Consider the following 18,704-nt stretch of genomic DNA (forward strand, 5'->3'; position numbering starts at 1 on the left):
TGGGTTGTGCAGAAAATGCTACTGTTTCTATCGCAGAGCTTGTCACAGGTGATGCTCCAAATATGAAGAGCTGTTCACTGATGGAGGAACGTAATGCATTAGGATATCATGACCATAACTTTTAGACTGCTCCATTTGCAGCATCAACAGAACAGGCTCTGCTAATAGCATACTACACCTTCCACATTGCTGGCAATGACTTCTACTCAACACTGGTGACTACTTTGAAGGACTGTAACAAGTGCAAACATGTAACTCTTTTGTATCGGTTCTGAACAAATGGTTGCCACTATTTAAGTTCAAATCCTCGTAAAATCTATTATATCTAAATTCAAGAAGGTAGCCAGTAAGCCAGAACTTGTTTATTTTATGACACTCTGCAGATGAATTGGAGTGATGTATGCAGTGCTCATGGCATGAATGAAAAATACAACACTTTTTATTAATGAAGTCCTCAGCTTGATTAACATCGTATCCCCCAAAAACTAGTCCAGATTAGACCGAAGTCCACAAACAAGCCATGGATTACTTAATGAATAAAGGCATCTTGGTAAAACAAAAAGGAAACTATCTGTCAGTAACAGTTCTGATGTAGATGCTATAACTCATTTTTAGACATACTGCAAAATACTAAGGATAGTAATACGGACGTCAAAGCACATGCAATATGAGAAAAATTAATCACATTAGATAACAAAATAAAGACAATATTGGTAATAGGAGAGGAGGAGACTGGTTAAACAAGACATGGAGAGGGGCAGTTAGCATTCAGCATAATCGATAAACTGGTAAAAGATGTATGCAGGGTTGCAAAACTTTTTAACAGGCACTTCACAACTCACTCAAAAGCTGGGGTTGTCAAGCTCAGTAGATGCTGTCATGGAATACCTCAAACCTTTCATTATAAATAGCTTCAGCAGTATGAATATGACCCTTAATACACCAACACAGGTAATGTCCACTATGAAATCTTTAAAATCAAACAATTGTAGTGGTTATGATAAAATATGAGAAAAGATCAGAAAGTCACACACAGTTATTTTATTATCAAAGAGTTTAATAGGTTAAAAAATCACAAATGAACATACATATATTTACCCACTTTTCTACATAGTCACCAATGTTCTTAACACATTTCTCCCATTGTGGTACCAGTTCCAATATGCCCTGTTTATAGAAGTACATTTGCTTGGAGTATAACCATCTGTGAACTGCTGATTTCACTTCCACATCTGTTGCAAAGCTTTGGTGGGCCAGGAATTTGTTCATGGGACCAAACAAATTGAAGTCCAATGGTGCAACATCTGGACTGTAATGTGGATGCTGGAGCACCTACAACCCAAATCTGGCGATTTTGTCATGAACAGGAGTAGCAACATGGGAGCAATAATTATCATGAAATAGTCTGACACCGTCATGATTAATGTTGTGGCGTTTGTGAAGAACGGCATGATGCAGCTTAAGAAAAGTTTTAATGTAGGCTGCAGCACTCACAGGGTCCTGTCTTCAGCGAAGTCCACCAAACCACACCATGCATATTCTGGAACACTGTCACAAGCACTTTCCTAGCCAACCGAGTCACTCTGAATTGTTTTTGTCCCGGGGAACCAGCATGTTTCGACTCCATAGATGCCAGGTTGGTTTCGGAGGGTAGTGGTACACCCACGACTTGTCACCAGTGACTATTCCTTTCAGAATGTCATGCCCTTTTGCGGCTTAACACATTAAGTGATCCAAGCTTATCATCATTTGCTGGCCCTTGTGGTTGTGTTAGATTCTTAGGCAACCATTGTGCACAAACTTTGTGAAATTTCAACATCTTATGAAAAATATTGTACAGTCCACCACAGGAAATGCTGAACTACTGCGACAAGGTTCACAGTTGCTCTAGTTCATCATTCAAAATAGCTGCTTAAGCGGCTCTGACATTCTGCAGGTTGCAGCTGTTACCAGTTGTTGGAAGCATGGTAAATCACTACGGTTCACACAGCTCTCTTGGAAGAATGCACACCACCTGGAGAAACTGCCACTGTCCATATAGTTGTCGACACACACACACGCCATCATGCCCCCCATGAATTTTGCTTGGTTTATGCCCCTTGGCCACATGAATATGGAACTACATTTTGCTGCTCTTCACAAGTTGATTACAGTAACATGCACACCATATGTGTATTGTAGTTCAGGCTTCTCTCACCAGAGCTGCACATGAAAACAAAATATCCTCTGTTGTTCAAACTATATTGTCGTGAAATTTCAACACTCCAGCAAAAAACGCAACCCCCCCCCCACACACACACACAAAATTGTGTGTTACTTTCCAATCCTTCCTCATATCATCAAAGTTAATTAAGGAGTGTGCTTCTGGGTTTATTAACATGTTAATTTATCTGCATAACCAGTTGTTTATCAGAGGAACATTTCCTGAATGGCTGAAACATGCTGAACTTAAGTCTGTTTAAAAAAGATAAAGAAATACCATCAAAATACCATCCAATTTCACTTTTGCCAGCATTCTGTAACATCTTAGAAAAGGTAATATACAAGCGGCTTCTTAACCATCTGACAGCAAATAACATATTGTCAGGGTCACAGTTTGGATTTTGAAAGGGTTCTGAAATTGTGTAAACTATCTACATATGTAGTGCGAATGTACCTAATTTCTTAGACAATGCATTACAGGCTCCATTTTGTGATCTGTCAAAGGTATTTAACTGTGTACTATTGACTGGGCTCAGCACATACATGTACAAAAGGTTTGGATCAAAACTTATTGTCAATGCTCTTAGTGCAATTGGATTCACAGCTCCAATAATGGAAGCTTTTTCATTTGAGGGGTCCTCAACTGCCCAAACTGAGCATCCTAACATAACCAGTGAAGGGTTCATCCAGCTCATCTCTGATAACACTAATTTTAATATTTGCATGACTGACGGTTTGAATACTTTCCATTCCATGGGAGGAACCATGGCAGTCTCTCCCTGCACAGTTATGGAGACTGACAAGAACATTGAATGGGGAAGAAGATGTTCAACTTCTGAATTTTTTGTCAACGAAAGTGATACTTTGTAAAGGGGAACAAAGTCTTCTGAAATATCTTGTTCTTCAAGATACCAGATTCTTCATCAGACATCATTTTAGATGATGCAGAATTTGATGATGAGCATTTGTACCATACATACATTAATGTATGTATGTATGGTACAAATGCTGCACTCATGCAGGAGAAGTTTCTTGTAAATAAGAGCAACATGAACCACTTTATTTTGACACTCATGAAAACATTTGAGGTATTCAAGTGCTACAACAGAAGAAGATGCCAATTCATTAATTGTGGAAACAGCGATTTCTCAAATTCCTGTTCTGACAATGTGGTAATCAAAAGTAAGGACATTGGTGTGCTTGTTCACCTAACAGGTTGAGGAAACAACTGCAACAACCTGTACTTCCATAAACTGGGAAGAGTGAAATCAGAGAAGTGTGGCAGTCTAGTAATTGTTTCAGTTTTGGTCCTGGACTTGCCCTTTTCAGCCATACCTTCAGAGGCTGTGATATGACATCCTCTTTTTTTGGTTTCACCTCAGGGAGCAACAGCCACACCTCAACATGCAAGCTGCTGAATTTGTTAAAACCTTAGTCTCTCAAGGCTTAATAGCACAGGCAGAAGAACAGCTGATGTTAGTACTGTATGGGAATTCCAACTGGGTGACTTTGGAACAGCTCAGGTAAGAGCTTTGTTTAAAGTCTGCTCCAAGAAAATCTTTCAAACATGAAATGCAACTCACCAACAACAGACATAGGAAAGTGCCACTCATTGCAATCCTAGTCGTGGCTGGGAAAGAAAACTGATCCATGCCAGACTGGCTGTAATGAAAACTTATCAGCACTGTTTCCCGTGACGACGACGAAAGCTGTGGACTTCGCATACGCTACTGAATATGGTTTCCTGTGTATGCAAAACAGGATGTGCAGCAGTATATGGAATCGCAAATCAGGACTGAACTGCTTCTCAATGTACAAATACTGTTCTGGCTTATCTTGCGAGAACGCCCCAGAAACTGGACCCTACAAGGATGGGAAGAGATAGAAGGCATGTTCCAGGACAAGAAAGTTGGTAAAAGTGCTGCAGTGGATCCCATGCTGGACCGGGACCTGCCACAGTTTCCCAGATGGCTTTGATGGAGTTGCAATTTGATAAAGTGTTAATCTCTGATATTTAAATTGTTTTTTTAATGCTACAGTTCTCTTTTATTGGTTAATTTGTGCAAATTTTTATATTACTCATATGTAAATACATATTGTCCATTACTATATACTTAGTTTTCATTTCAGCAAGCCACTCTTACCAATTAAGGCATGGATAAAAATGAATAAAAATATACATGAAGAAGAAAATTAAAAAAAGATACATGTAGAGAACACACATGCACTCATTAGAGAGCTGTCTTCTCACTGAAAATTTCATTTCATTAAATAACTATGACTTACAAGAAAAATAAGAAAATGGAATTACTCTGGCTTTCTGGTGTATGAACGCTTAAATAGTGCCTAAAACTACAGAACTAGATGCTTTTGTAACATGAAATTTCATGCACTACAACTTTGATAACACGACATTTGTCATTTGGAGTACCCGTTTTTGAGTTACAGGCATTGGAGCTGACTTTTTAACCAAGCTGGTAAAAATGAACGAGCTTTGACAACTGGTTGTAGCTAAGGGACTACACCGATTTTGACATTTAAATAGGTCATTCAACACAATAGTTTAATGTTCTTTCATTTTTGGTAATGGTAACATTTTCAGTAGGATGCATAGTTTCTGAGTAATAGGCTAAAACCTGAAAAAAGTACCAAAATTTATTGGTTTTTTGGCCACAAAAAGTTGTTCCAAAGGTTTTGGAGGTTGAAAACTTGGATTCAACATACTGTCAACTACATACACAAGATAAAAATCTTGTGCCTCATTTTTTGCAGGCATAAAGTACCCTGTTACAGGACTGTAAGTCCTGTGTATAATTTTTACATATAGTGCAATAAGTTTGAAATTCACAGTTGCTTTCTAAGCAAAAAATTAAATTAAAAATTTCATACATACCAAGCTCTTGCCTAGTTCTTGTATCTGCATTTCATATGTGCTGCGCTGGGAACTCAGTTTCTTTTCAGCTTCCTCCAGTTGAATAAGGGCTCTCTTTTTTGCTTCTTCTAACTCAGTTTTCAGCCTGTAGGTAATGTTATATACATCACAATGTTTATACCAAATTAGTAAAAAAATAACTTATACTTTTGACGTAACAGCAGATTTAAAATGCTAGAAAGTGCCAAGTATGAAGAAAGTAATGTGCAAATAATTTTACAACTAAATCAGATGAAAATATGAGACTGAGGTAGTGTACAATTTGTATTTTACTATGTAGTGTTTGAAAATTGAATAACAGAATATACTTTTCATATGTACACTGTCACTCTGATGCTTAGCACTTCAAAAATAGTGATAGTCATAATAAGGTCAACTGAGCACCAAAGCAATGAAACAAGTGAGCAGTCATGATTAACAACAGCAAACAAAAGATAAGAGGAGAAAGAACAAAAACAATGACAATATTCATAATGATTAATGAAGGGGTGGTAGAAATGTGAACAACACAGTGTCTCAGGTAGGTCAGATGTTTAATAAAAGAAGGGGAAAAAACTAGAAGGACATAATTTCACACTCTAGACTAATGAAACAATATATAATGACAAAGGAAGAGTGCTAAACTTTTGAAGATTTCCATAAAACACACAATTCTGCAGACAGGTCAGCCCTGTTCTCCACACTAAGGCTTTAAAGTAAATAGACTTATAAGTTCAGAGTCAAATGTCTTATGAAACTCATAACCAATCCAAATTAAATAGGATCCTTACAGAAATATGGCTGGGAAAAATAATTCAGAATGGAAAAAGTACATAAGAAACACAAATAAATTATCATATTTGGAGCTATAAACAGACATGCTCAGAAAGTCTTTTGTAAATGGGAGCCATTCTTCCTACACAAACAAATTCATCTATTATTAAAAAAAATCTCTATGTAAAAACTACAAATTTCCACGACCAAAACAGAGTACATGAGCAACATTTCAAATAAACTCAAAATCACTAACAACTGATTTAGGAAAAACCAGTGAAGTCCCAGTTATTTAAGGAATCGGACTGTCATGTATAAAACAGCTTCAAATGTCTGATTACTTTACAAATGGGTTAATGTGTGAAATATTTGATATTAAGCACACAGGCGAGAAAAGTGCTGCATCATCGATAGGTACACAAACAAAAGGCACAGAACTCTCCTACCTTTCAGAATGCACTTCCTTTTTCACGCTTGTAGAACACACACACCTCCCTAAATTGTGCTCAGTCGACTGCCAGCTCTTTCCTGTCCCACAGTGAGTGAACTGGGGTGAGGTGGGGATTTGGGTTGGGGTGAGGGGTCAGGGATGGAGAAAGGCAGGAGGGGGGGGGGGGGTTGGGGGGGAAGCGTCTAGCAGCTCTTGGGAGAGTAGGGAGCCATCTGTGGGTTAGCTAGGGGTGCAGGTAGAGGGGGAGGGGGCAGACAGCTGGGCACATGATTTCATAGACTAGGGCTTGAGATAACAGCACACAACTAGCTGATGTGAGGACACAAATTGGGTGAGAGTACTGGGGTAGAGGACGGTGCATTCACTCTCTCACACCCACACTCACACACTGTTGTGAAGGGAGGGGGCAGGGGGGGGGGCGCAAGCGAGTTACCTAAGGTTTCGGAAAGGAAGGTTATGGGAGCGAAGGATGTGCTGTAAGGATAGCTCCCATCTGCACGTCTCAGGAAAGCTGGTGGTGGTGGTGAGGAGGATCCAGATAGCATGAGTTGTGGAGCAACCACCAAAATCTCTCATGTTGTGCTCCGCCGCATGTTATGCCACTGGTTGGTCCACCTTGTTTTTGGCAACAGTTTGGTGGAGGCCATTCATTCTAATTGACAGCTGGTTGGTTGTCACACCTATATAAAGACTGTGTAGTGGTTGCAGCAAAGCTGGTATATAACATGGCTGCTTTCACAGCTGGCCCAGCCTCTGATGGGGAAGGATAAGCCTACGATGTCAATTTTTTTTTTTTTTTTTTTTTTTTTTGGTGGTTTTAGGGCGCACAACTACAATGGTCATTAGCGCCCAAACTAAGTTAGGAATGCACTGTGAGGCACAAGGTTAAAAACGGCACCTAAAAGGGACAATACTATAAAAGACATAGACAGGCAGAGGATTTAAAAAAAGCATAATCAAATGTCCTTAGACAGGTTTGTCAAGTTGATGAAACGAAGAACGCGAGCAGCTGCTCCTGGGTCATCCGCTAAAATGGCATCCAGAGTACATGGCAGGCCAAGATCAAGACGCAGTGTATTAAAATCTGGACAGGACGTTAAAATGTGGAGGACTGTCAGCAATTACCAACATGGGCAGAACGGCGCCGGCACAGCCGTCAGCAGATGGCGATGGCTGAACCGGCAGTGTCCAATTCATAACCGGGCCAAAACGACCTCCTCCCGCTGAGAAGGGCGTGAGGAGAACGTCCAAGCCGCGGGAAGAGGTTTCAAGTCCCGAAGCTTGTTGCCCGTAAGTGCAGCCCAATCGGCATGCCACAGCGATAAAATGCGCCAACAAATGACCCTGCTACAATCTGATGAAGGGACACAACAAGAAGCTGTCCAAGGCTGGAGGACCGCAGCCTTGGCCGCGGCATCTGCAGCTTCGTTCCCAGGGATACCGACAAGGCCAGGAACCCACATAAAGCTAACCGGAGAACCGTCGTCCACCAGCTGCTGAAGAGAGCGTTGGATCCGGTGCACGAAAGGGTGAACCGGATACGGATCACTGAGGCTCTGGATGGCGCTCAGGGAATCGGAGCAGATGACATAAGCAGAATGTCGGTGGCAGCAGATGTAAAGAACAGCCTGGTAGAGGGCAAAGAGCTCAGCTGTGAAGACCGAACAATGGACATGGAGCCGGTATTTGAAACTTTGTGCCCCGACAATAAAAGAACACCCGACCCCGTCATTGGACTTAGAGCCATCTGTATAAATGAAGGTCATATTAATGAACTTCAAACAAAGTTCGACAAAACGGGAGTGGTATACTGAACAGGGGGGTAACCTCCTTTGGGAGCGAGCTGAGGTCAAAGTGAACGTGAACCAGAGCCTGGAGCCAAGATGGCATGTGGCTCTCGCCCACTCTAAAGGTTGCAGGGAGTGAAAAATCAAGGTGTTGAAGGAGGCGACGAAAGCGAACTCCAGGGGGTAGCAGGGCAGAGACATACAACCCGTATTGACGGTCGAGAGAGTCGTCAAAAAAGGAACGATAAGACGGGTGGTCGGGCATTGACAGTAGCCGACAGGCATACCGACAAAGCAGTATATCGCGCCGGTAGGTGAGTGGCAATTCACCGGCTTCAGCATGAAGACTCTCGACGGGACTAGTATAAAACACTCCGATCGCAAGACGTAAACCCCAATGTTGTATGGAGTTGAGGCAGCATAAGATGGACGGCCGTGCAGAGGAGTATACGAAGCTCCCATAATCCAGCTTGGAGCGGACGATCGACCGATATAGGCGAAGTAGGACGGTTCGATCCACTCCCCACGACATACCACTGAGAACACGGAGGACATTTAGAGAACGGGTACAACGGGCAGCCAAATATGACACATGTGGAGACCAGTTAAGTTTCCTGTCAAACGTAAGACATAAAAATTTTGTTGTCTCCACGAATGGGAGAGCAACGGGACCAAGTCGTAAGGACGGTGGGAGAAACTCTTTGTAGTGCCAGAAGTTAATACAGACCGTCTTCTCGGCAGAAAAACGGAAGCCATTAGCAACACTCCAGGAGTAAAGACGGTCAAGAGAATGCTGAAGACAGTGCTCCAGGAAACATGTACGCTGCGCGCTGCAATAGATGGTAAATCGTCCACGAAAAGGGAGCCTGATACATCAGCTGGGGGGCAATCCATTATTGGACTGATCGCTATGGCGAAGAGAGCGACGCTCAAAACTGAGCCCTGTGGCACCCCATTCTCCTGTCGAAAGGTGTCTGACAGGACAGAACCCACACATACCCTGAACTGTCAATCCATTAAAAAGGAACGAATAAAAAGAGGGAGGCGACCGCGAAGGTCCCATGTATGCATGGTGCGGAGAATGCCCGCCCTCCAACAGGTGTCTTAAGCCTTCTCCAAATCAAAGAACACAGCCGCAGTCGGGCGCTTCCGCAAGAAGTTATTCATAATGAAGCTCGACAAGGTAACCAGATGGTCAACAGCAAAGCGGTGCCTACGAAATCCACATTGTACATTGGTAAGTAGGCTTCGAGATTCGAGCAGCCAAACCAAATGAGAGTTAACCATTCGCTCCATCACCTTACAGACACAGCTGGTAAGCAAGATGGGTCGATAACTTCCCCGGCTTAGGAATTGGTACAACAATAGACTCGCGCCAGCATGCGGGAACATGTCCCTCAATCCAGATGCGATTATAAGTACAAAGAAGGAAACCTTTACCCGCAGGAGAAAGATTCTTCAGCATCTGAATATGAATAGAATCAGGCCCTGGAGCGGAGGACCGTGACCGGGCAAGTGCATTTTCGAGTTCCCGCATGGTGAATGGGGCATTATAACTTTCACGATTCGAGGAGTGGAAGTTAGGTGGCCTAGCCTCCTCTGCCTGTTTTCGGGGGAGGAAGGCAGGGTGGTAATGAGCGGAGCTCGAAACCTCTGTGAAAAAGCGGCTGAAGGCACTGGAGACATCCTCAGGGGCCACAAGGACGTCATTAGCGACCCAATAGCCAGAAACTGGTGAGTGGACCTTAGTGCCAGATAGCCGGCACAGGCTACCCCAGACAACAGATGGAGGAGTAAAACTGTTGAAGGTGCTTGTGAAAGCAGCCCAGCTGGCTTTCTTTAATAACACGACGACACTGCGCACGTAATCGTTTATAACTGGTACAATTCGCCACCGTAGGGTGGCGTTTAAAGGTGCGTAAAGCATGTCGACGAGCATGTAAAGCGTCTCTACACGCTGCGGTCCACCAGGGGACCGGTACACGACGTGGAGAAGAAGTAGTGTGAGGGATGGAATATTCAGCAGCAGTTAGAAAGACTTCCGTGAGGTGTGCGACCTGACTATCGCAGCTTGTGAAGGTTTGATCCTGAAAGGTCGCCCTGGAAGAGAAGAGCCCCCAGTCTGCTTTGGAAATGTTCCAACTAGTTGAGCACGGAGAGGGGGTATGATGCAGGAGATGGATAACACACGGGAAGTGGTCGCTCGAATATGTATCATAAAGTGCATACCACTCAAACCGGCGTGCAAGTTGGGTAGTACATATAGAGAGGTCTAAATGGGAATAGGTGTGACATGTGTCCGAAAGAAAAGACAAGATTGAGCTGGTTGAAAAGGTCTGCTAACAGGGAGGCCCTCAGGCAGAATGCTGGAGAGCCCCAAAGGGGATGGTGGGCATTGAAGCCTCCAGTTAACAAAAATGGTGCAGGTAGCTGAGCAATAATTTGCATCATGTTTGCCCTGGTAACGGCAGACGATGATGGAGTGTAAACAGTACAAATGGAAAATGTAAAAGTGGGGAGAGTAATTCGGATGGCAACTGCCTGCAGGCCGGTGTGCAATGTGATGGGATCGTATTAAATATCATCCCGGACCAGAAACATAACCCCTTCATGAGCCGGAATACCTGCCACAGGGGGTAGGTGAAAACGCACAGAGGTGTAGTGTGCTAAGGCAATTTGATCGAGTGGGCGTAGCTTCGTTTCCTGGAGGGCTACGACGAGTGGACGGTGCAAGCGGAGCAGCAACTTCAAGTCCTCTCGGTTGGAGCGAATGCTGCGAATATGCCAGTGAATAAGTGCCATCGTGAGAAGAAAAAGAAAAAGAAGATGCAAGAAGGGGTCAGCTCGAAGGCCGCTGAGGGCCTGGCTTCAGCGAGCACTGCCGCCGCTATCAGTAGGCGGACAGTCATCGTCCATTGGTTCTATAGGTTCATCGGCCATCTTGTTAAGATGGCCGGGAGGGGGAGCTTCCTCCGCCGGTGAACGGCCAGATGTTTGGCTACCAGCGGTGCGGCCAGTCGAAACGGATGACGGCCTGGGGCGGCAACCGCTGGGTGGCGCAGGAGAAGAAATGCGCCGTGGCGGAGAAGGAGAACTGTGCTTCTTATGAGCCTTCTTGGAAGGTCGTTTAGTAGAAGTACTGGTCGATGGCTGGGAGTTCGAAGTACGTAGGAAGTCTGCACGGGACAGTTCCTTCTTGAAGGCCCGTGCATCTGACTTCTGGGTCTTCGTCTTGGCAGAAGCTGATGAAGGTGCTTGTGTCTGAGGGGTGACGGGAGAAAGAGGAGACGTCGACCGGGCGATCTTAGCACTGGTCGAACGGACGACCATAGTGCTGAAGGTCAGATCACATGTCTGCGTCGCCACCTCCCTGGTAGTCCAAGGAGAGGCGAGGACAGTACTGTATTTCCCCGCTGGGAGCAGCGTGGGCTTCCTACTTGCAAATAGCTTGCAAGCAGCCGTGGTGAACACTTTCTCTTTGACCCGAATTTCCTGTATACAGCGTTCTTCCTTGTAGATGGGACAGTCGCGGGAGGACACTGCATGGTCACCCTGACAGTTCACACAACGAGGAGACGGAGGTGGACAGTCACCCTCATGGGCATCCCTGCCACAAGTGACACATTTAGCCGTATTGGAACAAGACTGGCGAGTGTGATTAAAACGCTGATACTGGTAGCAGCGCGTAGGTGTCGGGACATAGGGGCGAACAGAAATAACCTCGTAGCCCGCTTTGATGTGCGACGGCAGCCGAACACTATCAAAGGTCAAGAAAAGTGTCCGGGTCGGTACAAGGTCATTGTTGACCTTTTTCATGACCCTATTGACAGCCGTCACGCCCTGCTCAGCAAGGAAAGACTGAATCTCCTCGTCAGTCAATCCATCAAGTGATCTAGTATATACCACACCACGAGACGAATTCAAAGTGTGGTGAGCCTCCACCCGGACAGGGAACGTGTACAGGAGTGTGGCCCGAAGCAGTTTTTGTGCCTGAGAGGCACCCTCAGTTTCTAGTAACAAGGTACCGTTACGCAACCTGGTACAAGACTTGACAGATCCGGCTATGGCATCTATGCCCTTCTGGATAACGAAAGGGTTGACAGAGGAAAAATCCTTTCTGTCCTCAGATCGAGAAACTACGAGGAACTGTGGGGCAGGCGGTAGTACTTTTGTCACTGGTGGCTGGTCAAGTTTCCGTTTTTGGGCAGAAGTCGAGAGAGATGGAGTGAAATCCATTGCGGAGGAATCCCCCATGATTGCCAGCGTCTCTGATGGCGCGCTCCTTCCTTGTGGGGACCCTCTCAGAGGGCACTCCCGCCTTGGGTGAATGTTTACACCTCATGTCACACCTCCCGAGAAACGGACGGAGGAACCAATCAGCATGGTCGGAAGGTGTCAGCTCAGGCAATCACAACCTCCCCGGGCCCGGCCTTTACCAGGGGGTATATGCGTGCCTTACTTGTCTACCCAGGGCGGGGAATTACGCGTTACCCTGTCACCGGCTACGCGTGCGAACGCGTGGGTCGGCCTTCAGGCACGCACAGGGAGGAAGGAAGAAGAGGAAAAAGAAGGGAGAGAGGGAGAGAAAGGACAGACTGTCTCAAACGCCGAGGCGGAGACCAGAGAAGGCAAGGAGAAGAAGGCAAGGAGAAGAAGGCAAGGGAAAGAGTAAGTAAGACAGTGAGATGGAGAAGAACAAAGAAAGGAACCAACCAAAGGAAGGAAGAAACCAGAAGAAGTGAAAAACCAAAATGACCGCAAATATAGGTCGTGGAATCGTCCGTCTCCAGACGCAGGCGCTAACTACCCCCTTGAGGGGGAGGGACTCCTTTTAGTCACCTCTTACAACAGGCAGGAATACCTCGGGCCTATTCTAACCCCTGGACCCGCAGGGGGGATATGATGGCATTGGAGTAGATGGTGCTGGATGGGTGGAGTGGACAGGTTTTGCATCTGGGACTTCCACAGGGGTATGATCCCAGTGGCACGGATTGCAGGTGGGAATGGCATAGGGATGGATTAGAATGTTGGGAAGGTTGGGTGGGCAGTGGAACACCACTTTGGAGGCGTTGGAAACTTATGTACCTATTGATGAACCTTTTGTTTGTGTAACTATCAACAAGCATTTTGTTTGTGTACCTATCAACGATGCAGCGCTTCTGCCTTTTGGTGAGCTGTCTCCTTATTTCTAAATAATTCATAATCCTTAAAACGAGAAAAAGTTTAGAAAAGGTTTGCAATTATACTTAATGTTTGTTGGAAGTCACTAGGCGAATATAGCTTGTGTAATTTGCACTCCATTTCATGTAAAAACATGTTTTTCACACATCTCTATGATTATGGTGTAAAAATCTCCTGAAATGTGCTGTATAATGATGTAATTTTGAAGGTACACTGTCAATCACATGGATGCTGTCTGCAAATTGTGTTGCAAACATGTAGGTATACTCCGATTAAAATTACTTTGTGACCGGTGTTTCAGCGAGTCATGTGGTAGTGACCAACCACCAGCCAATCATACCACTTACTCAAACACCTGTTTTGTAGGCATGTGCAATGCCTTATGAAGTGTGGTTGGCTGTACATCGGCTACACTGCCCCCCCCCCCCTCCTTCCCACTGCAATCTTCAATCACAAAGTAATCTTAATTGGAGTATAGTAAAGAAATGATAAATTAAAATGTCGTGTCTGTGTTTTACTATACGAACAGGAAATTTTTTTTTTTTCTTTTCAGAATTTTGTGATTGTTTTTGAGCAATAAAATGCTTTGAAATTATGTGTAAAGTTTGTTGGAAGTACAAGGGTTGCCCAGAAAGCAATGCATTATGCTTTTTTTTTCTCAGCCGAAAACAATGCTACAAATGCAAAATGTTACGTATGTATTATCTGAAGTCTCCTGAGTGAGTGCGGCAAGTTTCCGTCACTTCCAATAGATAGCTTAGCTACAGGACAGTTTCAAAATGGCGTCTGTAGGTGATGTATGTTACAAGCAATGTGCCATCATTGAATTTCTTATTGCAGAGAAAGAAACTGTGGGGAATATTCACAAACACTTGTGCAAAGTTGAAAGAAGTACAGTTATTCGCTGGGCATGGAGGATGAGGTCATCAGAAGGCTGTTCGGCGGAGTTCCACAATTTGCAGCGAATGGGGAGACCATCCACAGCTGTCACACCTGACCTAGTCCCCTTGGACTTCCACTTGTTTGGACCTTTAAAGGATGTTATTCATGGAAGACATTTTGAGGATGATGAGGAGGCAATTCACACAGTGAAGCACTGGCTCCACCACCAGGACAAGGATTGGTACTGACAGGGCATACACACCCTTGATTCGCACTGGGGGAAGGCCATAGAACAGGATGGAGATTATGTGGAAAAATAGGGTGAGTAGATAAAACACCATTCTTTTGTGTACGTAATTCTCATTATGTTCAATAAAGAATTGTTGAAGAAAAAAATGCAGTGCATTACTTTCTGAGCACTTGCTTAAAGTCCAGGTATTTGTGCGCTGTCAGTTATGCTGTCTCCAGACAAACACACGTTTCTAATTGTAATGCTTATCTTATTGTGTTAAACTTTTAAAATAAGATTACACCTGTTAATGAGTAGCACTGTACAATTTTAAATTCTGTCAACAATGCTGGAACTGATCCGGTGATGTAGGGTGGCTTTGGTGCAGGATGGCTGGCGGCAAAGGGCTGGGACGAAGATGCTGGTGGCCAAATCCATGGTTTTCAAAATAAATGGTTTATTTCACTCACTGTCAGACATTTGCCCTAGGCCAACGCAGAGTAGCAACCACAACCCTGTAAACATGTTGCAAGGGCCATGTCGCTGGCAAGGTGACAGCTAGTGCCCAGCCAACAGGCTGCGACATATACGCCCAGGATCGCTGATGACAGTGCTCAGAATGTGACATGCAACCCTGTTACATCTGTTGCACCACAAGCAGACAGCATCAGCGACGCTCAAATGCAGCCGGATTCTTGCAAGAGTAGCCAGCTGCCTGGTGATTGGCTGTGCCCAGTGAGCAATGATGTGGCCTAGAGGCACTTACACTGGCTGTGGTGGAAGGCAGCTGCCATGCATGGAACCCTACCCACTGCACCTGGGCTGGAGGCCGACTTGCTGATGGAGTGAGTCTGAGATTGCCCTAATGCATCGTGGCACCTGCCATGCTCTGGCACCAATTACAGAATGTAGACTTACTGCAGGAAGCAGGTACAGTGACAGAAACCTGAATTTGTGACTGCTGCTGCAAATCTATGTCATCCCCTCATCAGGCGAATCCTCCACATCCTAATACACTGACAGAAAAAACTGCATCACCATAAGAAGTTTGCAACAAATGAAAGTTGGTAGGCGTATTTTTACATCCGAAATTTGAGGTCTATTCAGATTTCGCCCAGCTGTATAAATGTGGGGGTGGTAGTGCCGGAGTAGCGCCACTATGAGGGTGCAAATCAGGTTTGCTTTTAAGTACACACTGTAACGGTCATGAGCATTAGTTAGCTTTGAGATTGGATGTGGTGAACTGAAGTTAGTCAAGAAAGCCTTTCAGTCAACCAAGATGTCATTGTCAACAACATACCAAGTTTGAAAAAGGCAATGTAATAGGGCAATGAGAAGTTGGATGTTCTTTCTGTGAGATTGCAGAAAGACTTTGCAGGAATGCAGCCACTATACTTGCTGGCAGTGGTGTTCACGAGAATGTATAGTCACAAAACGACAGCCATATGGCAATACCGAGAGGGAAAACCATCATGTTCGGCATATGGCTCTGCACATCTTACTGAATCTGCAGCAGCTATCTGAGCAGCAGTTGGCACCATTGACAATGAACTGTTACAAATCTGTTACTTCCAGGACAGCTCTGAGCCAAGTGCCCTGTAGTGTGCATTCCGTGACCCTGAAACGCCACCATTTGCAACTTCAGTGATGTTAAACGAGAGCTGATGGGAAGGGTGGAGGTCTGTTGTGTTTTCAGATGAAAGCCAGTTCTGCCTCAGTGCCACTGATGGCTGTGTGTTGTTTAGGAAGACACAGCTGAGGGCCTGTGACCAACCTGCCTGCGTGCCAGACGCACTGGATCTATACGTGGACTTATGGACTGCGGTGCGAATTTGTACACCAGCAGGAGCACTCCTGTGGTTCTTGCAAGCACAATGACTGCAAATTTGTATGTCAAATTGGCTATTCGACCTGATGGGCTGCCATTCATGAACAGCATTCCAGGAGGTTTTCCAGTAGCATAACACTTGCTCTCATACTGCTGTTGTAATCCTATATGCTCTATAGAGTGTCAAAATGTTTTCTTGGCATGCTTTCATACTTAACAAACAGAATAAAAAACCTCGTGCTGAGTAAACTTGTGCTGTTGGAGGGGTAGAAAAATTTAGTGAGTGGAGAGAAAACACAGTGTGTCCTACAGGGTTCAATTCTGGTTTCATTACTATTCCTTATATATGTGAATGAACTTCCAGTTAACATTCAACAAGCAGAATTGTTACTTTTTGCAGATGATACTGGAGCTACAATAAATCCTATTGCAGAGTAAGTCAGAGAAGAATTGTTAATGACTTTTTTCATAGAATTATTATGTGGTTCTCTAAAAACTGGCCCTCCCTAGATTTTCAGAAAACGCATTATATTCAGTTTGTACAACAAAGAGTCATACCCACAACTGATGCAGCACCTGAACAGAAGTCAGAATGCTCCAAATTTTGAGTGTACATATTGATTAAACTTGAAATGGAAGAAGCATATAACACAGCTTCTCAAACAATTTAGTTCAGCAACTCTTTATCTTTGTACAATCATTAGTCTTGAAACAAATGAATCGACCTGCTGTTTCTTGTTATGCTCAATAAAATTGCATGGAATAATTTTTGGGGTATCTCATCTCTTACAAAGAAGGTGCTGATTGCACAAAAGTGAGCAGTGAGAATAAAATGTGGTGTTAACCCACAATCTTCAAGGAGTCTTCAAAGAGTGGGGCATTTTACCTGCATTGTCAGGATACATATATTCCTCCAAATGAACCCGTCATAAATAATCACTCACATTTTGAGAAGAACAGTGATGTCCAAACCTACAACATTAGATGAAAAAAATAATCTTTATTATCCATTATTAAAGCTGACACTGGTTCAGAAAGAAGTTCAACATGCAGCAACAAAAAGTTTTGATCAATTTCCCAATACCATAAAACTGTCTGACTTGGAGCAAAGCAAGTTTTAAATCTAGCCTCAATTCATTTCTCCTGGACAACTTCTATCCCCTGGATGAATTTCTATTTAAAAAAATGGTAGCCTGAAAAAAGTAAACTGACTTGTGCTCCATCATTTTGATAAAAGAGTAGTTCAAATGATTAATGGAACACATAATTAACTAATTAACTATGAGACAACATGGAGCTTGCCTGTTCACCATTTGTCTGTGTGGCAGTTCCAACAGTGGCTATTTAATATTATATGGCAGATGAACCCCAATCAGCTGCAAAACTCACTCACCTCACATGAATTAAAAAATTACTACAAGAACAAAATCCTTGAGGAAGAAAACATTAAATATATGACACAATAGTCCATCAAACAAAAAATTTTCGAACTAGACACTACCTGTGATTGTTCCAGAGGCAGGAGTATGAATGCTAGAGCCAACAAAATGAAATATGTACACCTTTTGGGTATCAAAGTAACCTACCTTCAAAAATGTGTGTCTTTTGAGCAACAATAAGTTTCCTATGAAATACAGTTATTTGGTCACAAAATGTCTTCAAATTCAACAAATCAGTTACATTAAAAAAAAAAAAGGGGGGGGGGGAATTTTGGAATCTTGCCTCCTGTTCAATAAATTTCTGCGAACACCTATGGTGAAAAGGATTCAGATATCTTAACCTGTTCCCAAATAGTTTATATTAACAAGCACATAGAATTAGCATTCTAGATAATCCATCTGCATATGTAACATTCTAGTTTTGGAAATCTTTTGTAGGGTCTTATGGGACCAAATTGCTTAGGTCATTGGTCCCTAAGCTTATGCACTACTTAATCTAACGTAAACTAACTTACGCTAAAGACAACACACACGCTCATGTCTGACGGAGGACTCGAACCTCCGACAGGCGGAGTCGTGCGGACCGTGACAAGACGCCTCTGACTGTGTGGCAACATTCTAGTTACTCATGAGTTAATTACCAGGACTTAATTAAGTAATAAGAAGTGGATACAATTAAATGAAAATTACCAAATAAATGATAGTTACAGCTGAGACCAAAAATGAGTGATGTAGAGGGTGGAAAGGATACTGCAGATCAGGATGGGATGACCGAAAAGAGCAATAGGTGTAACAAAGATCCTGAGTTTATCAGAACCAAGTTTTTGTGATCAAGTCATCTGGATTTTAATTTGGGCAGTTATTTTACAAACATTCTGCACTAGGTTTGCCTAGTGCACACACATGGATAGGGCTGTTTCCTTTTGACAGTCATAAGTAAAGAGCATATCATTGAGGTCAGGTTTCTCAAAAAATGCTGAATACTTTTAGCGGATTCTTCCATCACTAAAAACCATCCAG

The 18,704-nt window shown here is 43.6% G+C and overlaps 1 protein-coding gene across 4 annotated transcripts in view; it reads right to left on the bottom strand.

Moving 5' to 3' along the window:
• The window catches only part of LOC126263648 (kinesin-like protein KIF14), a 305,750-nt gene that overhangs the window by 90,683 nt on the left and 196,363 nt on the right, over positions 1–18,704 (bottom strand). For all 4 annotated transcript variants that reach the window (XM_049960751.1, XM_049960750.1, XM_049960752.1 and 1 more), the window contains one exon: positions 5,096–5,219. In XM_049960751.1, the coding sequence (XP_049816708.1) occupies positions 5,096–5,219 (124 nt within the window). The remainder of the gene's footprint in view (positions 1–5,095; positions 5,220–18,704) is intronic.

The sequence above is a fragment of the Schistocerca nitens genome, chromosome 6 (assembly GCF_023898315.1).
Source record: "Schistocerca nitens isolate TAMUIC-IGC-003100 chromosome 6, iqSchNite1.1, whole genome shotgun sequence".
NCBI lineage: Eukaryota > Metazoa > Arthropoda > Insecta > Orthoptera > Acrididae > Schistocerca > Schistocerca nitens.